This window comes from Carya illinoinensis, chromosome 9, assembly GCF_018687715.1.
Source record: "Carya illinoinensis cultivar Pawnee chromosome 9, C.illinoinensisPawnee_v1, whole genome shotgun sequence".
Taxonomy (NCBI): domain Eukaryota; kingdom Viridiplantae; phylum Streptophyta; class Magnoliopsida; order Fagales; family Juglandaceae; genus Carya; species Carya illinoinensis.
This window is the reverse complement of record NC_056760.1, coordinates 3,869,143-3,879,926: the sequence shown is the minus strand read 5'-3', so window position 1 is coordinate 3,879,926 and position 10,784 is coordinate 3,869,143. Positions and strand designations below refer to the sequence as shown.

General features: G+C 36.9%; 1 protein-coding gene across 1 annotated transcript; it reads right to left on the bottom strand.

Moving 5' to 3' along the window:
- Positions 1–6,102: 6,102 nt before the first annotated feature.
- On the bottom strand, positions 6,103–10,660 carry LOC122277537 (protein FAR1-RELATED SEQUENCE 5-like). Its single transcript, XM_043087550.1, has 5 exons — positions 7,195–10,660; positions 6,889–7,073; positions 6,624–6,758; positions 6,458–6,535; positions 6,103–6,375 (listed from the first exon to the last, which is right to left on the bottom strand). The coding sequence occupies exons 1-5, from the start codon at positions 8,864–8,866 to the stop codon at positions 6,307–6,309; spliced, it is 2,139 nt and encodes a 712-aa protein (XP_042943484.1). The 5' UTR covers positions 8,867–10,660; the 3' UTR covers positions 6,103–6,306.
- Between the last annotated feature and the right edge of the window lie 124 nt (positions 10,661–10,784).

Genomic DNA, 10,784 nt, shown 5'->3' with positions numbered 1-10,784 from the left:
AAGGCTTGTTGGCCTTGAATACTTGGTTGCACTTACGTTTGAGAAAGAGTTTTGCTACATAGTCATTTTTGTATATTTTATTAATATGATTGATCAAAATAGTTATTTTATATTAAAAATAATATGACCAATCAATCATATTAGTTGAGTGTGTAAAAAATACGTAAAAATAATTGAATTTAAAGTTTTTATTTGAGAAATATTATTTTTTGTCTTAAATTTGTTATTTTCAATTCCAGTTAAATATTTGAAGTGATATTTTTATTTAAGAAACAGACATATAAAATCAATTAATACATACAATATTAACGAATATGACTAAAAATAAAAAATAATATCACTCTTTGTATACACATCGACAAGCTTCCGTAGGCCCTAAATCCTGTTTTCCTAATGAATATAGAAAGCTTTATGGGATGATGGGTCCACCATCCATTGCAACCTTGGTGGCTTGGTTGCAGAGAACGTGTACGCCATACATCATAGTCCGGAAAGTGAGAGTTGTGGTGGGGCAGTATGATTTTTGAGAGAATATCCAATCAATATTCAAGATATATGACCTAAACTTTTTATTTATTTAAACTTTTTCTACATATGCATAGGGGTGAAAAAAAAATATTGAAAAATTTGAATTAAACCGAATCAAAATCGATAAAATTGAAAATATCGATTAAGAATATAATCAGTGCAATATTGATTTTTTAAATTTCAAAATTAATATATACTGAATCGATTCTAAAATTTGTCTAAAATCAGACTGAACATGACGGATTACATTTTTAAATATACATTTTAAAAAATATTAACAATATATATTTAAATGGTTGCCCAAAAATGTGGAAAACCATAAAATCAATGACCGTGGGAAAATCACCCACGTCTATTTTTATATTTTATTAAGGCACTATCGTATGATGCAATGTAATTGAAATACTGTCTTTCACTCTAATAAATGAAACTTCTTATCAAATTATTTTTCGACGGTCAGTGTGACCCTATTGGTCCACATTAATACATGTCAATTATAAGCTAAGCATTATAGTTAGGTAGGATGTTGCATCTGAGCCTCAAATAATTTTGGGTTTGAGGAGCTTCTCAGCTTTTGGTGAAGAGTGATGCTCTATAGCCTATATTAACTGGGAAAGACAGACAAACTTCTAAGGCAAACAATCCAACAAGGATATGTAAAAATTGGTTTGTTTAATTTGGTTTACTCAAAGCAACACTTCATTCCCATTATTTCTCGATTTGTTTCAAATTTCTTCTTCCTTCACAATGTTTTACAGTCGAGATAGGAAAAGTGGTTTTATACACAATTATACAAACAAAAATTATACACAATTAAATTGGTTTGGATAATTTCATGATTTTTCGTTGATTCAGGGGAGCTTTTGCAGTGCCAGTGACAGTCTTGAAGGAAGTGCCAGGCGATGGGGTTGGTACTTGGTAGGCGGGTTGTACTTTTATTCCTTAAATAAGCATATTATATATATCATATTTAAAAAAGGGTAGAGACCTAACAATGATTTCAATCCAGTTAATACAATATAAAGAAAAGAAAAATGAAGAAGATAGATCAGGAACTAATAGCTTGACCCCGCCAATTCTTCACAAGGAAGGGCCGTTGAAGCAGTTTTGGTACGGTCTGAAATTTTGAATGCAGCACTGTTGCCAAAAGCCAGTTTGTGCATTATATGGTTGTTTTAGATTGGTTGAATGACACTTTCCCTTCATATTTTCTCACGAACTTGATTAGGAAAAATGAAAATATGATAAAATAGCAAACAAGAAATGATTTTAATAAGTAACAAAGGACCGTCATTAACTGTGTAAGCGTGTAAAGAACACGTTGTATTGTTGGAAAGAGGAGATTAGTTATATTTAAGAAATTCAAAAGTCACTTGTTCCATTAGTACTACGTGAGATAAGTGAGATAATTGAATATTTACTTTATATAATGGCGCATGTATCTCACGTGTCATTGTATCATAATTTTACTCGAAAATACAATCTCTAAAAGAAAAAAAAAATGCTACTAAAAAAACATAACCTAAAATAGTTATTTTCTTAGGCAACCCTGAGTTAGTAGGTAGCATTAGGAGCACTAAATGAACAGGATCATGTGGATTGTGATATTGTATCTACAATTTTGCTTGGTCTCATTACAAGATATGGTTCATAGTCTCTTCCTAGACATGTGAGAAGAGAAGCGACAAAGTTATCAAAATCAATGAACAGTGGAACATATGTTTACAACTCATATCCTATATCCATTAAAAAAAAGAGTAAATCATGGGACCCAAACAATAAATTTGGGCACGTGGACACTACTTCACGGCCCCCACTCAACGTAGATTTATTTGTAAGTTGATCGATAAAGTCAATAGTTTTGAGGTTCATTTTCCTGCTTCAGTTGATTACGGAAAGGAAAACTTTGGATGCAGTCGTTTCGAGTAAACGGCTTGTAAGCGGCTCGGCCACGTGGATTAAATCGAAGACGCACCGTTTTGACCCCATTGGCCACGTGGATTAAATCGAAGACGCACCGTTTTGACCCCACGAAGCTGTTTTCCCTCTCGATTCTTCCCCTTCCCTCATTTCCCTCTCGCTCTCTCTCTCTCCTTCTCCAGTTCGCCGTCTCGTTTGAGTCTCTCCTCTCATTTCCCTCTCGCTCTCTCTCTCTCCTTCTCCAGTTTGCCCTCGATTCAGTCCCTTCTCTCCTTTCCCTCTCGCTCTCTCTCTCCTTCTCTCGTTTGCCTTCAATCGTTTCCATTCTCTCGTTTCCCTCTACTTCTCCCTCTCTCTCTGTGATATCTCACATTCCGTATCGCTCCTCCGTCGATTCAGTCCCTTCGGATTCTCGAGTCCATCGTGATCTCCGAAGGATAGCTCGAGTCCGGCGGACTGAGAAGTGCCGGCGTTGACCGAGGTTCTCCCATTTGCAAAACCCTAGCCCTAACCACGAAATTGTAACCCTAACCCTAATTCTTCCCAAACCCTAACCCTAATTTTTCCCAGCCCAGATCTTACCCTAACCCTAATTTTTCCCAAACCCTAACCAGCCCAGATCTTACCCTAACCTAACCCTAACCCTAACCATTTGCAAAACCCTAACTCAAATCGAACGCGATTTCCCTAACTCTTCCCAAAGACCGAAACCAAAATACTCTATGCAGCCTAGATCTAACCCTAAACCTTTATCCAGAAACTGTCCAGGTTATTTGCTAATTTTATATTACTGTATTTGTGCAATAATCTCGTAGTGTATTTATGTATTTCCCCTTACATCTCTCTGTTTATGCATATTTGGGCTTTGATAATATCTCTTTGTGTATTTATGTATAAACCATGGTGATATCTCTCTGTATTTATATATTGGGCTTTGATAATATCACTGTATGCATGTTGGGATTTGATAATATCACTGGATGTGTAGTTATGTATAATCCATGGTGATGTCTCTCTGTTTATGCATATTGGGCTTTGATAATATCACTGGATGTGTAGTTATGTATAATTCATGATGATGTCTATCTGTTTATGCATATTTGGGCTTTGATAATATCTCTCTGTATGTATTTATGTATAAACCATGGTGATGTCTCTCTGTTTATGCATATTTAGGCTTTGATAATATCTCTGTGTATTTATGTATAAACCATGGTGATATCTCTCTGTATTTATATATTGGGCTTTGATAATATCACTGTATGCATGTTGGGATTTGATAATATCATTGGATGTGTAGTTATGTATAATCTATGGTGATGTCTCTCTGTTTATGCATATTGGGCTTTGATAATATCACTGGATGTGTAGTTATGTATAATTCATGGTGATGTCTATCTGTTTATGCATATTTGGGCTTTGATAATATCTCTTTGTGTGTATTTATGTATAAACCATGGTGATGTCTCTTTGTTTATGCATATTTGGGCTTTGATAATATCACTGTATGCATGTTGGGATTTGATAATATCACTGGATGTGTAGTTATGTATAATCCATGGTGATGTCTCTCTGTTTATGCATATTGGGCTTTGATAATATCACTGGATGTGTAGTTATGTATAATTCATGGTGATGTCTATCTGTTTATGCATATTTGGGCTTTGATAATATCTCTCTGTGTGTATTTATGTATAAACCATGGTGATGTCTCTCTGTTTATGCATATTTGGGCTTTGATAATATCTCTTTGTGTATTTATGTATAAACCATGGTGATATCTCTCTGTATTTATATATTGGGCTTTGATAATATCACTGTATGCATGTTGGGATTTGATAATATCACTGGATGTGTAGTTATGTATAATCCATGGTGATGTCTCTCTGTTTATGCATATTGGGCTTTGATAATATCACTGGATGTGTAGTTATGTATAATTCATGGTGATGTCTATCTGTTTATGCATATTTGGGCTTTGATAATATCTCTCTGTGTGTATTTATGTATAAACCATGGTGATGTCTCTCTGTTTATGCATATTAGGCTTTGATAATATCACTGGATGTGTAGTTATGTATAATTCATGGTGATGTCTATCTGTTTATGCATATTTGGGCTTTGATAATATCTCTCTGTGTGTATTTATGTATAAACCATGGTGATGTCTCTCTGTTTATGCATATTTGGGCTTTGATAATATCTCTGTGTATTTATGTATAAACCATGGTGATATCTCTCTGTATTTATATATTGGGCTTTGATAATATCACTGTATGCATGTTGGGATTTGATAATACAGCTTACACTTGTGTATTGATATTTCTGTAGATCTTTTTGTTTAACCTGTTTGGGATTTGAAAAAACTCCTTTGATTATTTGTTTTCATGGCATTCTCAAACTGCAGTTTATATTTCTTATCCCATGCACATATCTACTGTTTTATTTTCAGTTCTTAACCAGTTTATGTTATATATACTTATAACATACTGATCTGTGGGGTCGTTTACATACAATATCCATGATAGCAAATGAGTTCTGCTTCTCAGTCCGGGTCAAGTTTAGAGAGACCACTTTGCTATTGTGGCTCCCAAGCGAAGTTAAGGATTTCTGGAAAAGCGAACTCTTTTGGTAGAAGATTTTTCAACTGTCCAAACTATAAGATGAAAAAACAATGTGACTTTTTTGAGTGGATTGATATTCAAAGTGAGCAGAACAGTTGCTGTAAAATGACGCTGGAGTTAGCTGAACGGAGGCACGACAGAGTACTTAATGAGCGGCTACGCATCGAGCAAGTCAAATTCAATGCATTGGAGAAGAAGTACAAGGGAGTCTTCAATGTATTAATCCTGACTTGGTTTTTTTTAGTAATAGTTTGTGGTGTAATTTTGATGTATCCAGTGTCTGTGTATGAATCTCAGCCAATGCTACGACTGATGTAGCTCCACTGAATATTTGTTTAACCACTAGTATCTCATTTTATGTACTGTTGATCTCCAAGATTGTTTGGAGAACATTCACACTTCTGGAATATTGGTAATTTTGATGTATTAACGTGTTGGTCATTATGGCCTCACATCAATGTTGTAGTGAGGTGTACTGAACCTATGACCATTTGGGTTGTAACTGCAAGTGATTTATGACTAAGTAATGGAGGTGATCCAGATGTTTATTATGTTTGTTTTTGGACTGAGCAGTTTAGAAGATTGTAAAACATCTTTGGCATTTCAAATTGATTTCAATTTCTGGTATCTCCATAGTAGTAGGAGTCTTAAAATGACCAAGATATGTGGTGTCGTTGCCATTCAAATGATCCCAGTTTTGGCAATCATGGCATTCGGGCCTAACCGTGTATACAACAGCGCACCATCAAAAGTCATATGTTGAAACAAACTCTGTTTTCACCAAAATATTACCATTCACATCTGCATCAACATATATGCAGATTTTCAAGCACGATTACTGCACCTGCCCAACAACCACGACTACTGCACCAAATAATAAGGGTCATTCACAGCTTTTTTGTTAAACGGAATTTCTGCATGACCACATAAGGGTCATTCACAGTTTGTATCACAGCTTTTTGATACAAACTCTTCAGTACATATTAGTCAAAATTGAGATAACCTCATCTAAATAATCCACTGAATTTCTTCATGACCTGTAATATTGACATAATTAAAATTGGAGTTTATACCCACTGTTTCCATCACATCAAATAACACAAATTTGAGTAGGTGATTTTGGCAAATCACCTACTCCTTGCCACACAAAAATACACCAAAAAATCCAACTTTGATATCCACATACATAATTACATTATGTACAGAAAATCCTGGCCTCACATCATGAAAGAGTTTAGTCAAACTCTTGTGACCCATCTCCACCCAAAGAGCTCCGGTTGTGGTCCATCCAATCAAAAAATATCTGATCAACAAAAGTTAGCGAAATTAAATCTCGCGGAAATATTACAAGTGATATGTAAATTAAAAAAATCCACAAAGCTTACACTTTCTTGACTGGAAAGTATGGGATGAGGTTGCGTGGTTCCAATACTGTTAAACTCCACAGAATGATCTAGAACTTGCTGTATCCACCATAAACTTTCTAATCACGATTCATACTTTTAATAAAGCATTAAACTAGTAGCCAAAAAGTGCACTATGTTCTACTACCTGCAGTTGAACAGGATGGGTGAGGTCTACTTCTGATGGCCCAAATAAATTCCTTCGAGTGAGCATGGGTGCTGTATCCCTCTCATCAAACAAAGTCATGGGCATGCCCATGGATCCCGTATCCCTCTCATCTCGCTAACAAATAATAAAAAAAACATCGACATGAATAAAAGTTTACAAATAAAGCCATTTCTGAACCTGAAACCCTAACTCAAAAAGTTATTACGATTTATTGTTGCACCCCAAATAGGTCAAATCGACGCACCTGTTTGCGCTTTCCTCCAACTTGCGTTTTCTTCTGTTTGGCTTTAAGCTTCCTCATGTCTATCTCCATCCTAGATGCTCTTCTAAGAGATGGGGGTCTTCCTTTCCCTCTGACATTAAGTGGACTCTTAACTTGTTGGGACCCACCAACTGCAGTCTGACTTGTCGTACATCTAGATACCAAATCTGTTTATGGTAAGGAGATGTTAAATAGTACAAAAATGAATAATTATACAAATTGTGACCAAAAAATGCAGATTTTTCACTCGAGAAAATCCACAAGTGAAAAGGTACGTCGAGCTCGAACCTGTTTGTGTACTAGATAAGGGGCGCTGGTTCTGACGATATGTAACAGTCATCTCCTCAATCCTTTTCTTTGCATCTTCAAATTGCTCATCTGAATCCACCGCATAATCTATCATCTCATAACACAAATTCAACAGGATTGTGTGTCTATTACCGTTTGCAATCTGATCCCCTGCATCGTAGCTACTTCGGATCAAAGTGTATCTCCTCTTGATGTCCTTCCTCCATCGATCTAAAATGTACTGGTTTGGCAATGACTTTATACCATTAGCTTTGAATGCAGCCAAAATATGCCTACACAGTATCCCTCTCATCTGAAATAACCCACATGAACACTTGGCATTACAGTCATCCACAGTAAACTCCACTGAATATGTAACCTGTTTTGTGAACTCCTGAATACGGACTTCAAACTCCTCAATCGTCTGTGTGTCGTACACACATTTCATCAGCTCTGTTTTCAACCCAAGTCGGTATGTCGCATATGATCCAAGCTTCTCGGGGACTTTCTTAAGTATATGCCATAGGCAAAATCTATGTCGCGCTTCAGGAAAGACAATAGCAATGACATTTTTCATTGCTCTGTCTTGATCAGTAATAATAGCCTTCGGAGCTATTCCATCCATACACTGCAACCAGGTTTGGAACAGCCATGTAAATGTCGCCGTGTCCTCACTGGAAATCAATCCAGCTCCCAACAGAATTGACTGCCCGTGATGGTTTACACCAACAAATGGTGCAAAGGGCATCCCATACCTATTAGTCAGATATGTGGTGTCGAATGTCACGACATCACCAAAATACTTATAGGCTGCCCGACTACGTGGATCGGCCCAAAAAACATTTTTTAACCGCCCGTCATCGTCTAAATCCATCAACGCAAAAAAGCCGTTATTCTTAAACTGCATCCTCATAAAATAATCACGAAGTGCTCCAGTTCCACCTGCACCAAGTCGCAGATGTCGGGCTTTCTCGATGTAATTGCGACAATCCTTTTCTAAAAATGGGAGATTCTCAAAGCCACCTGCGCCAACCACAAGAGATCCGTAACTCTTGTTCATTCGGATGCCAGCTAAGTCATTTGTGTCTAGGACTCTTTTAACGGTCTCACTAACTTCTCGATTACACCGAAAGAAGCGGGATTTCTGTGGGCTGATTACATGATTATGTGCGTTATTCACTGTTGTCAACCGCATCTTTCCTTCAATTCTTAGTGCATTAATCCGGGCCTTACAGTCAGTCTTGCCCGTCGGACGTGGGTTCGCCGGATTGGAACTCTTAATCCGGGCCTTCCCTCCACGTGCACAACCAAGGGTGACATATCTGACACTTTGATCATCAACCCTCTCACTCCTTTGTGTCATCACCCCAAACCCACTACTTTTTGCATACTGTTTATAATAGACCAACAGATCTTCAAACGTATTGAACTCCATCCCTGACTTCGGCTCCTCAATGATATCATCACCACCCTCCGACAATGTGACTACATGTGGTGTACCGGGAGAAACAGGTTGAGTTACAAAATCATCTGCTCTATCTGGGCGATATTCTTCATCAACAATATCGGCAGTACATGCTGCTTCAGTTTCATCACAATCGGGTCTAATTTCTTCACCAAATCTTTCGCTGGTCGCAGAGCTAGTAGTGAAAAATGGTCTTGCCGGTTCCATCCCAGGTTGAAATGGAACACTTGCGTTTTGCTGCCCTTTAAGAAAAATAAATAAATAATATAAGGTATCTCATTTAAACCTAAACTGCAAGAACTAAATAATCAATGTTGTTTTAGGTTTCCATTTATTTTTATTGCTATTAATAAAGGGAACAAAAAATCTGGTTTCCATTTATAACAATATTGGGATTTCATCAAATAAAGTATGCTAGCTTGGTTCATTAACCTGTTTATTTGTTAATTTTATAGCTTAAATCTCACTGAGGTAGTTGAAGTGCAATAAAATGATAACAGTATATACTAATCAATTTCCACACCTTTTCTCATTTGAGTTAAAACCTGAATGTTGGAAGCCAAGATTTTATTTTATTTTTCAATTTTTCTGGAAAAAAATATTAGCAACAAACAACAATACATCAAATACTCAATTTTCAAGCTATTAGTCATGGTATTCCCCTTATGTGTGAAACACAAATGCCAACAATTATCATCATAAAAACCTATCTCAAAAAGGTAAATATGAACTTTGAGCCAGATTCTTAGTATACTCATACTGCCGGGAACATTTGCATGGTCATTATATAATAATATTTGGTTGCATCTCAATTTCAGTAGACTTATGGAACGGATTTAAACTCCAATCAACCATAAGCATTATGCAATTAGTGCATTTATCTCGTCCCATTTAAGCACTATATATTATGTTAGGGTTAAAAATAATACACTAGTATACAATCTTTTGCACTGGAAACATTAAATCTTCCAATCATCTCACTGACCAAGACATAGTCCCCTCACTCTTCTATATAGTGCAACTAAAACAATTTCTCATTTACCAAATTGAGAAATAAGGAATCAAGTTGATTGACCAAATTTAGCAGCAATATATGATAATAAAAGTTTCTAATTTTAGATGCTCTTCATTGGTTTTATTTTTATTCAGTCAGCATAATTAAAAATAAATAAATTTGGATTTGTTCAGGAACAATACTATGTACCTTCATTCCAGCCTATTGGGTTAGATTTATTTTATCAACTAAATTAATATAAGACTGCCATTCAATCAGTGCTATAATAACGCATTGAACTTGCAGTAACACCATACCACTTGTGGTGTTATTAATATCTTTGTAAACACTCCCAAGTGAGCTCATGTTTTTGTTTCCTTTTCTTCTCAAAGTCTCTATAACCTTAGTTAGCATCGGCTTGTTAAACGAAGTATACTAGACCAAAAACCTACCACAACTATTTTCATACATTTTCAAACAAAGAACATTCTCACTGGAAACATGTTCATGCAAATGCCACAAAACAGAGCCACGTCTAAATATTACCATGTTCATGCAAATGCAACGAAGCCCACACATATATATCAAATTTTATATCATGCAAATAACACTATATATTGAAGGAAATCAGATAGATTGATGGTGGAACCAGGACCTGGCCGTGACGGTGAAGTGCGAAGATGACCCACGAAACACGGTCCGACCCACTTAACGCAGACCCACCCACGAAATGCCAACCCACGTCGCTGACCCGAAATACTGGCCCACGAATCTGACCCGACGTGATGGCCCACGGATCTGACCCAAACTCAACCCACCCAACGCACACCGGCCTGAAGCTAACCCACCCAAACCAGATGCCCAACCCAGATGCCCAACCCAGCGACACACGATCTGCACCCACGAAAAGGACTGAACAATCGGCCGACTAAATGAGAGCTTCACACCTTCTCTTCGTTCTCCGTCGCACACCAGAAGCGGGAAAAGGTTTTAATGGTTTTCTCGAATTTTACTTCGTTTCTGTCCCCCCCCCCCCCCCCCCCCCCCTTTTTTTTTTTTTTTCTGGCTGACGTGGCGACGTCAGTCGACTGCACCACGCTTACATTTCGCGACTGAGTGTAGAAGAACTGT